This window comes from Salvia splendens, chromosome 3 (genome assembly GCF_004379255.2).
Source record: "Salvia splendens isolate huo1 chromosome 3, SspV2, whole genome shotgun sequence".
Classification (NCBI taxonomy): Eukaryota; Viridiplantae; Streptophyta; class Magnoliopsida; order Lamiales; family Lamiaceae; genus Salvia; species Salvia splendens.
In genome coordinates, this window is record NC_056034.1 from 10,526,224 (window position 1) to 10,543,683 (window position 17,460).

A 17,460-nucleotide genomic window follows, 5' to 3' on the forward strand; every position below is an offset into this window, starting at 1 on the left:
TTTTAATAAACTGTCTTGACATTTAAATATCAGACTTAAAATAAAAAGGATTTTAAATATGTGAAAATATGAATTAACCGTTGAGTTATAACTGCAGGAGCAAGTTTACGTTGCAATAATTAGGTGTTTTGATATATGGATGTTACACTCCATACATTTCTTTTGGTTTGGTTGTTTGTGTATTGTGATTATGCTCGACTATTAATAAAGGTTATCAAATGCAGGGTCATCTTCAACGATTTTTTTGTGGAATTTTGAGAAATGAAGACAACGTGGTTGCAAGAAATGAAGATAATGTTGTTGATCATGACTTCATTAATTGTTTTAGATTTGAATGTTGAAGTTTTATTAATTTGAATGCTATGAACAAGATTTGATTGTGATGAAGTTTTATTATTTTGGGCTTTTTTAAATAGTTGAACACTTGAATTGTTATTTTAAATATTTTGGACACAATAGGTTTTTTTTCGGTATACCGTTACCGTTACCATACCGGTATTTCGGTCTACCGTACCGTGTTTCGGTACACCGTAATAACGGTATGGTAACGGTATCAAAAAATATCATACCGAATTTCCGGTATACCGGAATTCCGGTATACCGAAAATTCGGTACGGTATCGGTATTGAATTTTGTCATACCGTACTTTCCGGTACAGTATGCGGTATGGCACGGTCGGTACGGTATACCGTACCGACCCACCCCTAATCTGTAGTCCCATTGCATCAAGCAGATGCAGATATAACTTGACGACTGCAAATTACAATATTACTATTATTTTAATTTGCAGTCAAATTTAGGACTAAGGTCATCCACAATGGGACGCACTAAGGCGCGCCCTAAAGCCACCATATGCACCGCCACATCAGCATTTTATCCTCATGCCCTTCCACCTGCAGTGGGGCGCCCTAAGGGGCGCCCTAAGCATTTTACTATTGTTTTGTTATTTAATTAATTTAAATATTTTCAAATATATAAATGCAAACTTATTTAAAAAAACACAACGATTAACTAAAAGAACGACAAAAAATTATCATTGATTAAAAAAAAGGTACACGAGTTAGAAATAATAAAAATGACTATCCTACAAAAGCCCCAACTTCCGGCTCAACTCATCGCTCAACCTCTGGAGGCGCTCGGCTTGGGCCGGATCCGTACACTTCATAAGGGTGTTATGCGTATCCAACAACGTCCACGCCATCGAGGCCGTTTCCAAATCCGCGTAGGCAAGTGTCGCCTGGATCGTCGTCGGGGTCGGGATCGGCGATGGGGGGCGGCGGCTGAGGAGGATGTCGCCTTCCCCTTCCCCTTGTTCTTCGCAGCCTTGACGCCTATGGGACGCCGCCGGGAGGACATCGGTGTGCCGAAACTCTCTTCCTCCGTGCACGTCTGGTTGAGGTCCACTGGACAAGTTCCGCTTTCGCTGGTCGTGTAACCACCAATGTCGGTGGTCTTCGTCCTCTTCGCCGCACCGGTGTGCAGAATCCCGCCTTGGAACTTCTGCTTGTCCCTCAAGAGCGCCCAGATGTTGAAATGCTTGAAGTCACCGAGCATGGACTGGTACGACAACAACGCTCTATCGCGCACGTCGCTCAAGCTCTTGTCGCTTCCCTGATCCCTCGAGCACTTATCGTACTCCGCCGCGAACAGGTTGACTTGCTTCTTCACCTGATCCCAGTGCTTGCGGAGCTGCTCCCGTTGGCGCTTGTACGCGCTCGGCGATGCGCTCCCAGTACGCGAGCTACTTCTGGTTGTTCGCGAATATCGGGTCATCCGATATATCCACCCAACACCTCGCCAAGACGAGGGTTTCATCCAGCTGGTAGTTCGTACGGCCGGGGGCGTACTCTTCACAAGTTGTCGGAGGTGGCAACTTGTGCGCCAGGTGCTTGGTCCGCTTCTTTCTGGCAGCGGAGGGGGCGGCGGCGCGACGGGAAGAGGCGACAGGGCGAGTTGGAGACGGCTCCATGTCGGAGAGACCGTATGAATCCGTACTGAACTCCGGATCGTACTACTTGTTGGCGTCGAACGACCGATATTCGTCAGGTTGTGTCCCGGCCACCGTGCGCCATCTCCAAACATCAGGCTACTAGGACTTGAGTATCCACCGAAATCCATTTTATAGCGTAATTTGAGAGTTGAAATGTGAATCGAAAAGTTACAAATGAAAAGTGAAGCCAGGGGTATATATAACAAAATTTTCGAATTTTAAAATTAAAAAAAAAAACTAAAACGCGTTGCATCGTCCGCGTCGCCCACATTGGGCGGACGATGACGCGGACGATGCCCTATCGTCCGCGGACTAAGCGTCGGGTGCGGACGACGCATCGTCCATCGTCGCGGTGCCACTGTGGCGGATGATATCGGGCGCGCTATCGTCCGCTCCATTGTGGATGGTCGAAATTGACGAGGTGATCCAATTTGAAGCATATTTCTATTACTTTGGTTATTAAAATATAGCTCAATAACGTAACTTTAATCATTACTAATCAAAATTAATATATTGTGTAGTTGTTTTCTCTGTGACTACATTTTTGCAAATGTGAAAAATGAAAAAAATTAAAATTAAGTACTACTTATAGTAGTAGTACTAACATTAAATCTCTGGCTGTCGGTGGCTCTACCGAACTTGTTTGCCAGATAAACCAGATCTGCTGTTACAAACGAAATTGGCAAATTGAAAGGGATAATTATCAGCAATATATTCTCTTGTGGGATTAGTTATTATAGAGTAGTTGTTATATGATTTGTTTCCTATTTTATAGAATTTGATGTTATTTTGTTAGCATTTGATTTGTTTGCTATTTAATTAGTTAGTTTTTTAAATGTACCTTATAATCAATCAACATCTGTATATATGGATATCTAGGTAACGATTGATGATATCAAAGAAATCAATCTTCTTATGTTAGTTTTGCGGGACGTTGTCTCCTTCAATGCTTCTCGTTAATTTTGATGTTCTTTTCTTTAATTTGTAAAGCATGAAGACTCTCCTAAGTCTTTCCTATCAACCTTCATTATTTATTAGGATGGCCACAGAAGGATAGAGCTAAGTCTCCTAAATTCGATTGGCAAAATTATAGCTTAAAAATAATTGAACATAATATCCATTTGAATGTTTTTACTAGGGTTGGAACGGTACGGTATACCGCGCCGAAATGGTCATACCGCATACCGTACCGTGCGGTATGACCAAAAATCATACCTTTACCGTACCGCTTTTGTCGGTATACCGCAATTGCGGTATACCGAAAAGTCGGTATACCAAAATTTAGATATCGTTACCGTACCGCTTTTGTCGGTATACCGTACCGTGATTTCGGTATACCGCGGTATACCGTGATTTCCGGTATATACCGCAATTCGTATTTGCGGTATACCGTGTTATTTGCGGTATATACCGTAAATTTGGGGTATATACCGCAATTGCGGTATGATGCGGTATACCGCGGTATATACAAAATGCATACCTTTACCGTACCTAAAACTGTCGATACAGTATGATACCGTACCGAAAAGTACGGTATACCGAAAATTCGGTATTTTCGGTATTTTTTCAGTACGGTAAGTGCGGTATTTCGGTATATTTACTCAGCCCTAGTTTTAACTAAAATCCGCACTAATTGGACATTAATAGTTTTATTAAGATTTGATAAATATAAATTGAGAAACAATTAATAAATCTTAATAAAAAAATTAATAAGTATAATGATACAGTTCTAAACTTGAATCTTAATTAATTTATATTAAATGTAATTGGGGGAGCGTTATTCTCCTTTTCACATCTTAGATCCTTTTTCCTTCTTAATATTACGCGTTAGATCTAAGGCATCAACGGATCAGATTGATTCTATAAAACTGGTTCCGTGTTGCATTATAGAAGGTGGTTGTATGCATTACAGGGTTATTATTGACATTTGACGGAAAAGTAACTGCCACATTTTGGTATCTGCGAATAATGCACCACATGGTCACGAGTAATGCATATAATTGACTATATAATGCACAATATGTGAACTGCAATGCATACGAACAAGATATGCTGTGTTATGATGTTTGACACACGTTTCTTGTTTCCCCTAAGGGTTTAATAAGCTTAGGGGCTAGGGTATAGTACGTAGACACGTATGTAATCTTCACATGGTAACGAGTAATGGATATAATTGACTATATAATGCACAATTTGTGAACTGCAATGCATACGAACAAGATGTGTTGTGTTATGATGTTTGACACACGTTTCTTGTTTCCCCTAAGGGTTTAATAAGCTTAGGGGCTAGGGTATAGTACGTACGCATTAATAACAAATTATAAAACGATACGAATAATTCATCAAATTGTCACGAGTAATGGATGTTATTAACTATATAATGCATAATATGTGAACTGCAATGCATACGAATAAGATGTACCATGTTATGATGTTTGACACACGTTTCTTGTTTCCCTAAGGGTTTAATAAGTTTTGGGGCTAGGGTATAGTACGTAGACATTACTAACAAATTGTTGTTATTGGAATATACGTATGTGCATTATTTGGTTTAGGTAGTGCATTATGTAGCTGTTAATTGTCATTATCTCAGTATATTATGCATTATTAGAGGTATTGTGTATATGGGTTAATAAACGGATTGAAGATTACATACGTGTATTTAGTAATGTCTACGTACTATACCCTAGCCCCTAAGCTTATTAAACCCTTAGGGGAAACAAGAAACGTGTGTCAAACATCATAACATGGTACATCTTATTCGTATGCATTGCAGTTCACATATTGTGCATTATATAGTTAATAACATTCATTACTCGTGACAATTTGGTGAATTATTCGTATCGTTTTATAATTTGTTATTAATGCGTACGTACTATACCCTAGCCCCTAAGCTTATTAAACCCTTAGGGGAAACAAGAAACGTGTGTCAAACATAATAACACAGCACATCTTGTTCGTATGCATTGCAGTTCACAAATTGTGCATTATATAGTCAATTATATGCATTACTCGTTACCATGTGAAGATTACATACATGTCTACGTACTATACCCTAGCCCCTAAGCTTATTAAACTCTTAGGGGAAACAAGAAACGTGTGTCAAACATCATAACACATCACATCTTGTTCGTATGCATTGCAGTTCACATATTGTGCATTATATAGGCAATTATATGCATTACTCGTGACCATGTGGTGCATTATTCGTAGCGGTTTCCAGCCTAGATTAGATTACTATTGTACCCTCATAATGCACAAAATAGGACAAATAATGCAACACGGGATTAATTACCCAATGTTGATCTTGACCGTCCATTTCTCTAATCTAATGGCTGATATTAAGAAGGAAAAAAGAGGAAATATAGGAAAAGGAAATTAATACATCCCAATGTAATTGATAATTAATATATAATGTAAGTATATACCGAGTACTAAGCTTAACCAATCCAATATAAAATTTGATCGGCCAGTCCTAATGATAAAGCCCATTTTTTTAGTATTGAGCTTTCGATTTCCCGACAGTCAACTACAGTCCCTCCTCCAATATAATCGGCAGTCAAGTTTCAATTTTCCGGGTGCGGATTTCTCTGCCTAAGGGAGATTAGATTTCACAGCCGAACGGAGGTTAGATTTCACAGTCAGTAGTTATTGTATATTCAAAGAATCTAATTCCTCTGTCAGATTTTATACTTTTCTTTTGTTTTTTATGAGCATGATGCTATCTCGGGTTTTCTGACTATTTAATTGAAAGGAATTGACCATGATGCGGTAGAAAATTTTGATTACCTCAAGTTTCAGTATTTTGAAGGATTTTTTTATCGATGTGAATTTATGATAGAGATGAAGCAGAGGTGAATAATGATCTTTATTCTTCGCCTGAAAATTGGTAAAAAATGATAAATGTGAAATTCGAAGTGAAGTTTGAGTTGAGCTAAAATAACAAACTTTACTTTTTGCAGCGTGTTAACTTTTGTGGAGACATTGTCTTTCCATCATTAGTTGCTCTAGAAATAAAAAAAAAACTCAAGAACGCAGATGGGTGAGATTGATGACATTGCGGAGTCGAAAAGTGTAGTCTTCGTGACTGTTGGAACAACTAGTTTTGATGCATTGGTTAGAGCTGTAGACAGTAAGGAGGTCAGGGAAGCTCTGTTTAGAAAGGGCTATACTGACCTTGTCATTCAAATGGGCCGGGGGTCTTACATCCCGTCAAAGGTATTGCCTAATAGACACATGGTATTTGAATTGAGTTTCTTGCATCAAATTTGGTTTTGAGAGCAATGTGTAGTTGGTAGAATACATGAAAATGAGCTCTGGAGTAATGTCTATATTATATCTGTGTAACTATTACCTTATGCTTGGTTTGTTATTGGGGGAGTGTTCTTATCCTCTTTCTCGGCGGCAAAACATCTTTGAACCAGTTTGTTTGTCTATGATGCATGTATCTCACCTCTGCTGGTCTATGCATTTGTGAGTTTATCTTTATATTTAATGTTCATGGCCTTGTGGAATTTATGCTTTTGTTATCTGGCTCCTTTCTGCTTTCCGAAGCCAAAATAGAAACTTAGCGGTGTGTCTAAAATCTAAAAGTTGGGTTTGTTCACTTAGACTGTCAAGGCATATTCCTCTGTTGTCCATCTTGTTTGATTATTCTAACCCTGGCACAGTGTCATTTCTAATCTTAATTTAATGGCATCAAATTTCAGTGTAGTGGAGAAGATGGGTCCTTATCTGTTGCTTATTTTACATTTTCATCAAGCATAGCTGAGTATTTGAAGTCGGCATCTGTCGTAATCAGTCATGCAGGTAACCTTTGTCTTCATTAAGTATGTTTCATTCAAATTGTAGTATTCTTTATCCTCTGAATGATGAGAAGCTATTTCTGCCTCTTTCAATTTGTATTATCAAACGTTCTCATTATCTGTGAAAAATAATTATGAGAATTTCTGCCGCTTTTTTCTGTATTTCTCTTCTTCTCATACATAGACTACCATCTTACTTAATTAGTATACTTTGTTGAAAAATTTCTCCAATGTGTTTGCACAGGACAAATTGTGGGCTATTGATGAATTAATCCATGTCTTAGTGTATCATCAGATGTGTATCTCGTGTAATATCGTTCTTATTTGTTCTTTAGTCACAGAGCTCCACCACGTTACTGATATTTACTTTGTTCACTAGGTTCTGGGAGCATATTTGAGACGCTCCGACTGAGGAAACCCCTGATTGTAGTGGTGAATGAAGATTTAATGGACAATCACCAAAGTGAGCTTGCTGAACAACTGGCCGAAAGAAACCATTTGTTCTGCGCTTGGCCGCAAACTCTTTATGAGACCATTTCTGCTATGGATCCAAATTCTCTTGTACCTTATCAACCCGGTGATGCTACACCGGTTGCTAAATTTATTAATAGGTTTTTAGGTTTCGTAGATGAATGATTATCAAATGTAAACTCTACTGTTTTGAATACAGATGGTTATCTTATAATAAAAACAATGATATTCATATAATATATTCGTCATTTTATGCACCTTCATATCACAATCTTGCTCATACATAAAAGGGCAATAAGAAGTGTAAGATTTGCTTTAGATATGTGCAAAAAGAATTGTCCCACATATCAACATCAACTGCCTTGACCTATTTTTTCTCTTTTACTCTATAAATAAGTAGTAGCAGCCAAACCAAAAATTCTGAGAAGAGCATTCAAGATATTTCCAGCAAAATATCTGAAAACAATATCTTTTTTTTTTGGCAGAGGTATGTGTTACAATAATCATATCCTCATAATATAGATAATGCTGCATGATATGAATATATATAAATATATATATACAAAAGTATACTTGTACTTTGATTAACATACTTGTTCAAATCAATAAACATGGAAAACAGGGATGTTTCAGAAGAACTAGATGATTGGCAGCAAGTCGATGAAGAAGGAAATTCCTCTGCTGTTAAAGACGACTTCTTCACCAGGTCATCAGTTTTTCCACCCGGAAATCATGAAGATTTGCCAATCACTAATCAAGGCGATGAGCGTCAGCAGCTGCAGCCACAGGAACCAATATATCTGCCACCAACGCCAGCTGCTGGTGGTGATGGGGTTCGGAGGTGGATGAGACTGCATGTGGGAGCTCTGCAAACTGGTTTTTTTCACATTCTTGGTAGGTTGAGGAACTGTGCTACTTGTAGAGCTGGGCTGTGGTCTTTTGCATGTATGGCAGGCGGTGTTGCTGCCGTGTTGCTGCTCTCGTTCTGGCGGCGGAGAGTTCTGATGTGGTGGCGGAGGCGGTTGCAGTTAGACAGCAGCAAGAAGAGTCTCATGGCTGTCATAGATGAAAAGGACAAGGTTTTGATTTATGGCTTTCTCATTATCTTACTTTTCTTTGCCTTTTTAAACTTCTCATTCTTGGTTTCAGTATTAGAACAAATTTGGTTGTGTATTTCCCTAGATCAGTAATAGATTGATAAAGGTTCAATGTAACCATTTTTGGAAAATCACTTTAATAGGGAATGTGAAATACATATAAAAGAAAAAACAAAGTTATTGAATATGTAGTAGATGTACATTTTTTCTGTGTTGAGTTGGATCTCTTATAATCATGCTTATCTTTGGCTGCAACTCTGCAGAAAATCAACCAACTACTTCTCCAGATTGCTCAAATGAACGAAATATTGCTAGCACGTCGGAGGGTTCCTGTTATTCGAGTGAAATGACAAAGTGAACACACAGCGAGCAAAGGAGAGATGGTTCATAACAACGCGTTGTCTGGTTCAGAAGTCGAATATTGAAAGCATGGCTGTTCAGCTTATACATAGATCAACCTAGTAGATTTTGGGCTGTGTAAGTTGATCTTAGACCTTTTATCCAGTATGATACTTGACTATAGTTGTTGTATAGATAAAACATCAGACTATTGTATAAAAAAAAGCTGATGAAATGTGATTCAGATTATATACAGTCTCAATATGTTTCAAAACAATAATAACAGAAGCCCTCCCTATATATACACAGTCTGAGACACATTAATTTTATCTGTATGCTCCAATGGCCTACTCGTCTCATTTCTGATCCTTTTCACATTAGGGCTTGAGAGCCCCCTATGCCTAAAACCATACTTCTCCAGCATCTGATCATCGGCAAAATTGAATGCTCTCTCCATGTTCCTCAAGCACGACTCAAACGTGTAATCTCCATAACCAGTGCAAACTTTGCAGCCAATAAAATGAGTAATGAAAGGCCATCTCTCGTCTCCTAAACCGGGGTGAAACTTGCGTTCATACTCCTCGTACCTGTCAACTAACCCAACCCAGTATCCATGGAGATAGTATGAATTCTCCAAAAATACCCTATCCATCCACTCATCCCTTCTTGAGATAAGCAGATATATCAGTGCAGACTGATCATCTGCCTCAAATGCTGGCCTTCCCTTTAAATTCTGTGTCAGAATCCTCCCCGCCTCGTCTCTCGCCCAACCCCTCGGCCCCATTCTTGCCCAGGCGTCGAGCAGGTCCAGAGACCACTGGCAGTTCCTAAGCAGGAACACCCCTGCACTTAGAGCAATCCAAGATTTCTCATCGAATAGCAGATTTGGATAGCCATGAACAACCATGTTGTAACCTTCATATCTGTAAAATGGGACCTCAAAAAACATATCAGTGAAGAATGCATCACTATCCATCCACCAAATCCATTCCATTTCTGGATGTGAAAGCATCAGCTTCCTAATCAGAGGCAGCTTTACCCAAACACCAGACATCACCTCATCAAAAAAGGCCATGTTGTACACTATCTCAATGCTGTGGAGTCTGCAGTAATCAATCTTGTTCTTGATAGACTTGAGCAGGTAATGATCACCAATGGTACTGTCACAAGGGGTTTGCCTCGACCCCGTCACCAGCATGATCCTAGGATTCTTGCTCGAAAAACTGGGATGCTTTTGGAGAAACATCTGCCTCTGACCATCCCAGTTGGTGATCTTGGGGCCTAATGTGTATGTTTGGTTTGGTGTGATCAAGGTTGTGGAATTACCATCTTCGTCCTCTTTGTTGGATCGGATTTGGGCTATGAACCGATTGGCCTCTTCCACGTAGTTTGTGGTTGAGATATCTGGCAAGGAGGAATGCAGTGAGCTGTCAATGGTGCTTCTAAAGATGAGAAGAGTGACCACGCCTGAGAGGATTGTGAGCTTGAGGTTTCTGCTTCTTTGGCCGCCTTGGTGGCGGCGCCTACCACCACGTGTGGTGGAGGCTGAGGCGGAGGCAGAGGCGGAGACACCCTCAATAGCCATGCTGATGAAATCAAGCAAATGTGGAGTGTGTGAAGATGAAATGATATGATAAGTGGAAGGAGATGTGAATATGTGAGACTTCAATCAGAATGATAAATTGTGAAGTTGAGAGACCAACTCTTTATTGATGTAAGCTTGCAAGGATGTGTGCTTCCATTCAATGAGATGAGTAAAAATTGGAAAGTAATCACCCTGTTGCTCTAACTAACTGCCATCATTTATTAAATGCTTCATTATTATTCTTTTGCTCTGTTTCCTTCTCATTTTTTTTCTTATTATTATTTGGACATAGTAATAATTAATAGGAATATTACACTTTAATGATCGATCTTTCTACCATTTCACAATTACGTAGAGATTAATAAGAAATAAAGAGTAGATATACTCCAATAATCTAAGAATTAAAGTGTAATTTTGCCTTATAATAGTATAGTTTTCTAGAAGGCAAACGGCGTCGTTCGTTCCACAAACAACTTCTTTTCTTTCACCTTTTTTCTTTTCAAAATAAAATCCTCTCCTCTTTTTTCTCTAAATTTCACCTTCTTTTTTTAATTTTCTCACTGCTCCTCGCCAGTCAACAGGAAATCAATCCACCGGCGATTTTGATCCTCAAATATCGCCGCCGGAAACCTGGATTTCCACTGTCAAACCTCGGATCTACTCTGCACTAATCTTCTCTGTCTTTGGTTGGTGAGTATACGCACGATTATTTCTTTGAGTTTACGAAACTGATCTTACATACACTGTATAAAGGAATTAGGAGCTCCAGTTTAAGTATCACATTTCTGCAATACTTTTTTGGGGGACCATGATTTGACTGCTGAATTTCAACTTGTAAAATGTTTTCTGATTCTTAAACTTTGGTGCTTCAATGTGATGGAGTTAGTAAATGTGGATCAGCAACTACCAACTAATGTCTGTTGCATTGTTTTGAACAATTCTATCAAATGATCTCAACTGTTCAATACTATTCAATCAGCCTGTAACAGAATCTGCTGGAAAATATAGATTATTCATTTTTAGAGTTCAAATGGAGGAAGTGTTTGCTTGTTTCTGGTCTTTATTATTGTATATCCTGTTGAGATGTTGCTCAAGAAACAATTGAAGCTGTGATAAATGATAATGGAGCACTATGTATGGGCTTAGGTGTGTGTAGAACATTTACTTCTTATGCTGCACTACATTTGCATCAAAAGTTGTATCCCAGTTTGAAACTCATGCTATAATCTATACATGGAAAAGAAACATATATGCTGAAACCTTTGTTTATACACAAATCTGTTAAATTTTGTATTTATAAAAGGATGGTATCCATGGGCTGCTGAATGTCCTGACTCCTGATTTGATTCCAACCACATTTTATTCTGCTTGATCAGATTACTTGTTCAAAGGTGCAATTTTCTCTTAGCAATGGGGCGTTTAAGGTTACAATCTAGCATCAATGCAATTGAAGAGGAACCCGAAGACTGTGAGGCTACCTCTGCTAATAAGGCTGCAATGGGATCTATGATTAATTCAGAGATAGGAGCAGTACTGGCAGTCATGAGAAGGAATGTGAGATGGGGAGGTCGTTATGCATCTGGTGAAGATCAGTTGGAACACTCTCTCATTCAATCTCTTAAAAACTTGAGAAGACAAGTATTTTCATGGCAACATGACTGGCAATCTGTCAATCCTTCCTTGTATCTCCAGCCATTTCTTGATGTAATTCGGTCGGATGAAACAGGGGCTCCAATTACTGGTGTTGCACTGTCATCTGTGTACAAGATTTTGACTCTTGATGTACTGGATATGAATACTGTCAATGTTGATGATGCTATGCATCTGGTAGTTGATGCAGTTACTAGCTGTAGATTTGAGGTAACTGATCCTGCATCTGAAGAATTTGTATTAACCAAGATACTTCAAGTTCTATTGGCTTGCATGAAAAGTAAAGCATCAGTGATGTTGAGCAATCAGCATGTTTGTACCATTGTGAACACCTGTTTCCGAGTAGTACATCAAGCTGGTACCAAAGGCGAACTTTTACAAAGGATGGCCCGTCACACTATGCATGAAATTGTTAGATGCATTTTTTCTCACCTTCCAGATGTTGACAATACAGAACGGTCACTGATAAAGGGAGGCAGTTCTATAAAAAATGAGGTAATAATTTTCGTCTCTCTTTCTTTTGAATTGTAATAACACTGGAGAGGAACTTGTTGATTGGTTTTTAATGATCACGCATGTGGCTAACATTTGGACAAAAGAAAATTAGACTGATCATGTTGGAGTTAATAGGGACACTGACACTTGATAAAACTTTAATTGGATAGGCTGATTATGCTCACTCTTATTTGCAAACTTTAGATTGCATATGTGTTGTATCTACTTGTGATGCTTGTAGCTCAATTAGCATTGTTGATAATTTGATATATGTAGGACTTCGTGGAGATTGATCACTGATGCTGGCTTTGTTTTATTTTTCTTATTACATGTGGAACCTTACATGTTATCTTTCGCCACAGGCTGCTGGACTTGATCCTGATTACAGTTTCAGCAGCAACGCAGAAAATGGCAGTGGAAATTCTGAGTATGATGGCCGACTCTCCTCTGGAGTTTTGAGTTCTGCATCTGGCCTTATGAGCAGTGTGGTGGATGAAAGTACTGCCAGGGGTGACAATGGGAAGGATGTAGTTCCATTTGACTTGCATTTAATGACAGAACCATATGGTGTACCCTGCATGGTTGAGATTTTTCATTTTCTCTGTTCGTTGCTTAATGTTGTTGAGCATACAGAGACGGGTCTCGGAGCAAATTCGATGTCATTTGATGAAGATGTGCCTCTATTCGCGTTAGGTTTGATTAACTCAGCAATTGAATTAAGCTGCCCTGCTATGCGACAGCATCCCAGATTGTTGAGTTTAATACAGGATGAACTGTTTCGTAACCTTATGCAGTTTGGGTTGTCAATGAGTCCCTTGATTCTTTCTATGGTCTGTAGCATTGTTCTTAATTTATATCAGTGCTTGCGCACTGAGCTGAAACTTCAGCTTGAAGCTTTCTTTGCCTGTGTGATCTTGAGACTGGCACAAACTCAGTATGGAGCTTCATACCAGCAGCAGGAGGTAGTTATGGAGGCACTAGTTGATTTCTGTAGGCAGAAAACCTTTATGGTAGAAATGTATGCAAATTTAGATTGTGATATAACGTGCGGAAACGTGTTTGAAGAACTTGCTAATTTATTGTCAAAGAGTGCGTTTCCAGTGAATTGCCATCTGTCCAGTATGCACATTCTTGCGTTAGATGGCCTAATAGCAGTGATTCAGGGAATGGCTGAGAGGATTGGCAATGGATCAACTGGTTCTGAATTAAATGCTGTAAATCTTGAGGAGTATATTCCCTTCTGGATGGTGAAATGCGACAATTATAGTGATCCTGATTATTGGGTCCCTTTTGTTCGCCGAAGGAAGTACATAAAAAGAAGATTGATGATTGGAGCTGATCACTTCAATCGAGATCCAAAGAAAGGACTAGAATTTCTCCAAGGAACACATCTGTTGCCCGAAAAACTTGATTCCCAGAGTGTGGCTTGCTTTTTCCGCTATACAGCTGGACTAGATAAAAATCTCGTTGGAGATTTTCTTGGAAATCATGATGATTTTTGCGTTCAAGTTCTACATGAATTTGCAGGAACATTTGATTTTCAAGACATGAACCTGGATACTGCATTAAGGCTATTTCTGGAAACTTTTCGGCTGCCTGGTGAATCTCAGAAGATACAAAGGGTGCTCGAGGCATTCTCTGGGCGATACTATGAACAATCACCTTTGATCTTAGCAAATAAGGATGCTGCTCTCTTGCTGTCTTATTCCCTCATCATGCTTAATACTGATCAGCATAACGTACAGGTGAAGAAAAAGATGACAGAAGAAGATTTCATAAAAAATAACCGGCGCATCAATGGAGGCAATGACCTACCTCGCGAGTTCCTAACTGAGCTCTATTACTCCATCTGCAAGAATGAGATTCGCACCACACCTGAACAAGGAGCAGGTTTTGCTGAAATGACTCCTAGCAGATGGATTGATTTGATGCACAAGTCCAAAAAAACATCTCCATACATAGTTGCAGATTCCAGAACCTACCTTGACCATGATATGTTTGCTATCATGTCTGGTCCAACAATTGCTGCTATCTCTGTGGTATTTGATCATGCAGAATATGAGGATGTTTACCAAACATGTATAGACGGATTCTTGGCTGTCGCAAAGATATCTGCGTGTCATCATCTCGAAGATGTTTTGGATGATCTTGTTGTGTGTCTGTGTAAGTTCACAACACTCTTAAACCCCTCATCTGTAGAGGAACCTGTTCTAGCCTTCGGTGATGATGCAAAAGCTAGAATGGCCACGGTTACAGTTTTCACTATTGCGAATAGATATGGAGATTTTGTCCGTACTGGTTGGAGAAATATTCTGGACTGCATCTTAAGACTGCACAAGCTTGGCCTTCTGCCTGCTCGTGTGGCCAGTGATGCAGCGGATGATTCAGAGATGTCATCTGATCCTGGACATGGGAAGCCTCTTACAAACTCACTTTCTTCTGCTCATATACAAACGATTGGTACACCTAGGAGGTCCTCCGGCCTTATGGGGCGATTCAGTCAGCTTCTGTCTCTTGATACCGAAGAGCCAAGGTCTCAGCCTACTGAACAACAACTGGCTGCTCATCAACGCACGCTTCAGACGATCCAGAAGTGCCATATAGACAGCATCTTCACAGAGAGCAAGTTCCTGCAAGCTGATTCCTTATTGCAGCTTGCACGGGCACTTATATGGGCTGCTGGACGACCGCAGAAGGGCAATGCATCGCCTGAGGATGAGGACACTGCGGTGTTCTGCCTGGAACTGTTGATTGCAATTACTTTGAATAACCGTGACAGAATTGGGCTTCTGTGGCCAGGTGTTTATGATCACATAGCAGGTATAGTTCAGTCAACAGTAGTGGCTTGTGCCTTGGTTGAGAAGGCAGTTTTTGGTCTTCTTCGCATTTGCCAGAGACTGCTTCCATACAAGGAGAATCTGGCCGATGAACTTCTGAGATCACTACAACTGGTTCTCAAACTTGATGCTCGAGTTGCTGACCAATACTGTGAGCAGATAACACAGGAGGTCAGCCGCTTGGTGAAAGCAAATGCTACTCATATCCGATCTCCAATGGGGTGGCGAACCATTGCTTCTTTACTTTCTATCACTGCTAGACACCCTGATGCTTCCGAATCAGGATTTGAAGCCCTCTCATTTATAATGGCTGATGGAGCCCACCTAGCCCCAGCAAATTTTGTACTTTGTGTGGATGCAGCTAGGCAATTTGCAGAATCTCGCACAGGACAGACTGACAGATCAGTCCATGCTGTGGATCTTATGGCAGGATCTGTTTCTTGTTTGGTACGCTGGGCCCAAGATGCTAGGGAAGCCATGTCCGAAGCAGAAGCTGCAAAATTGTGTCAGGACATCGGTGAGATGTGGCTGAGGCTTGTCCAAGGATTGAGGAAAGTTTGTCTGGACCAGAGGGAAGAAGTTAGGAATCACGCTCTCCTATCTTTGCAAACGTGCTTAACAGGGGTAGATGAGATCTGCCTTCCTATCGGCTTCTGGCCGCAGTGCTTTGAAATGGTGATATTCACAATGCTTGATGACTTGGCTGAAATTGCTCAAGGGAACCCTCAAACTCAAAAAGAATACCGAAACATAGAAGGAACTCTCGTTCTCTCCTTGAAACTGCTCACGAAAGTGTTCTTACATTTGCTCCAGGAATTATCACAACTGTCGAGCTTCTGCAAGCTGTGGCGCAATGTGATTGGCCGGATGGAGAAGTACATGAAACTCAAGGTCAAAAGGGGTGAGAAGCTTCAGGAGCTAGTGCCAGAACTTCTCAAGAACACCCTGCTTGTCATGAAGACGAAAGGGGTTCTCGTTCCCACTAGTACTCTCGGGGGAGACAATGTGTGGGAACAGACATGGTTGCACGTCAATAAGTTGTTTCCCTCTCTCCAGTCGGAGGTGTTCCTAAATCAAGATTCAGAGCTGTTGCAATCTAACGAAGGTGATACCACTGCAGGAGAGACGGATGATGCTTAAAACAAATGCCAACGCAGGTAGAGATGATACGCATATACTTGGCTGAGTATAGTATATTACAACCTTGTCATTTTTTCGGAGTGAATTATACTATCATTTAGACTTAGTGGTAGTAGTCGAGCCGGAAGGTTAAATTTTGCAAATTTTCAGGTATGTATCTCTTACAACGCAGAATTTGCCTTGGTTTTGGTCTTCTCTAAGTAGGAAGGCTATTTACATTGTTACGCTTACTTGTGCTCTGATTATGCACAGGAAGCTCAGTGTCTTATATTCGGAGTCTCTATCTAGCAGACTGCTTATATTGTACATAATCTGAAATTCTAACTTTTATTTCGACAATACTATCATTTGATTATCGTTCAGTTCTTAGTTATTGTCACGTTATTCGATTGCATATTGCTTTTTTATGATTTCCTAATACAAACACCTCCCGTGTTAATATAGTTGTATTCCTTTTTAAAACGTTCGAACATAATAGAATAATTTCTATTTTCGGCAAAAACTAACACTCCCTCCGTTCCTTGTTAATAGAGATGCTTCTTTTCGACACGGAGATTAAGAATACTGTTAAGTGGATAGTGAATAAAGTAAGAGAAATGGTTACTTTTTGCCAAATATAGAAATGACTCAATTATCTTGGAACTTTCCAAAATAGAAAAATGACTAAATTAATATGGAAAGGATGGTGTACATTTCGTCTATTATATATAATTTTTTCTCTTACTTTACTATCTCCAATTAATCTCTGTACCAAAAAGAAACGCTATTGTTAACGAGAAATGGAGGGAGTATTATGTTAGCATGAAACTGTTTACTTTGTTGCAAAACTTTGGAGCTATGCAAATTAAAAATTACTCCAGTCATCCCATAAAAAATCAACATTTGAAAGGACACAACAATTAATGCACAATTGATGAGTAAGAAAGAGGAGGAGAATGATATTTAATAGTATTTAATGAGTTGATAGTGGGCAGTGAGATCCACATTATTAATAGTATTTAGTGAGTTGTAATATTGGATTATAGTATTATAAGTTGTAAATAAATTGATG

At 39.5% G+C, this 17,460-nt stretch overlaps 4 protein-coding genes across 6 annotated transcripts; 3 read left to right on the top strand and 1 right to left on the bottom strand.

The window, feature by feature from the left end:
• Window positions 1-5,451: 5,451 nt before the first annotated feature.
• Window positions 5,452-7,523, top strand: LOC121793524 (UDP-N-acetylglucosamine transferase subunit ALG13 homolog). Of its 3 annotated transcripts, XM_042191547.1 has the most exons (5): window positions 5,452-5,617; window positions 5,832-5,879; window positions 5,953-6,208; window positions 6,700-6,799; window positions 7,175-7,523. In XM_042191547.1, the coding sequence occupies exons 3-5, from the start codon at window positions 6,029-6,031 to the stop codon at window positions 7,429-7,431; spliced, it is 537 nt and encodes a 178-aa protein (XP_042047481.1). In that variant the 5' UTR covers window positions 5,452-5,617; window positions 5,832-5,879; window positions 5,953-6,028; the 3' UTR covers window positions 7,432-7,523. The 3 variants fall into 3 exon arrangements, with proteins under 3 accessions (XP_042047481.1, XP_042047479.1, XP_042047480.1); XM_042191545.1 differs by lacking the exon at window positions 5,832-5,879; XM_042191546.1 differs by lacking the exon at window positions 5,452-5,617 and having other exon boundaries at window positions 5,624-5,879.
• A 315-nt stretch (window positions 7,524-7,838) lies between these two features.
• On the top strand, window positions 7,839-8,964 carry LOC121793843. The gene is made up of 2 exons (XM_042191876.1): window positions 7,839-8,345; window positions 8,627-8,964. The coding sequence occupies exons 1-2, from the start codon at window positions 7,878-7,880 to the stop codon at window positions 8,711-8,713; spliced, it is 555 nt and encodes a 184-aa protein (XP_042047810.1). The 5' UTR covers window positions 7,839-7,877; the 3' UTR covers window positions 8,714-8,964.
• A 33-nt stretch (window positions 8,965-8,997) lies between these two features.
• LOC121793842 (probable xyloglucan 6-xylosyltransferase 3) lies at window positions 8,998-10,411 on the bottom strand. Its single transcript, XM_042191875.1, has one exon. It carries the CDS (start codon window positions 10,285-10,287, stop codon window positions 8,998-9,000), a length of 1,290 nt encoding a protein of 429 aa, XP_042047809.1. The 5' UTR covers window positions 10,288-10,411.
• Window positions 10,412-10,809: 398 nt separating this feature from the next.
• Window positions 10,810-16,771, top strand: LOC121794865 (ARF guanine-nucleotide exchange factor GNOM-like). The gene is made up of 3 exons (XM_042193227.1): window positions 10,810-10,977; window positions 11,664-12,432; window positions 12,795-16,771. The coding sequence occupies exons 2-3, from the start codon at window positions 11,698-11,700 to the stop codon at window positions 16,407-16,409; spliced, it is 4,350 nt and encodes a 1,449-aa protein (XP_042049161.1). The 5' UTR covers window positions 10,810-10,977; window positions 11,664-11,697; the 3' UTR covers window positions 16,410-16,771.
• Window positions 16,772-17,460: the final 689 nt, after the last annotated feature.

Bases quoted from the DNA above. Each gene is read 5' to 3' on its own strand.
- LOC121793842 (XM_042191875.1), bottom strand. From the start codon at position 10,287: ATGGCTATTGAGGGTGTCTCCGCCTCTGCCTCCGCCTCAGCCTCCACC.
- LOC121794865 (XM_042193227.1), top strand. From the start codon at position 11,698: ATGGGGCGTTTAAGGTTACAATCTAGCATCAATGCAATTGAAGAGGAA. The intron at 12,433-12,794 runs GTAATAATTTTC...CTTTCGCCACAG, and splicing joins GCAGTTCTATAAAAAATGAG to GCTGCTGGACTTGATCCTGA.
- LOC121793843 (XM_042191876.1), top strand. From the start codon at position 7,878: ATGGAAAACAGGGATGTTTCAGAAGAACTAGATGATTGGCAGCAAGTC. The intron at 8,346-8,626 runs GTTTTGATTTAT...GCAACTCTGCAG, and splicing joins TCATAGATGAAAAGGACAAG to AAAATCAACCAACTACTTCT.
- LOC121793524 (XM_042191547.1), top strand. From the start codon at position 6,029: ATGGGTGAGATTGATGACATTGCGGAGTCGAAAAGTGTAGTCTTCGTG. The intron at 6,209-6,699 runs GTATTGCCTAAT...ATCAAATTTCAG, and splicing joins GGTCTTACATCCCGTCAAAG to TGTAGTGGAGAAGATGGGTC. The intron at 6,800-7,174 runs GTAACCTTTGTC...TTTGTTCACTAG, and splicing joins TGTCGTAATCAGTCATGCAG to GTTCTGGGAGCATATTTGAG.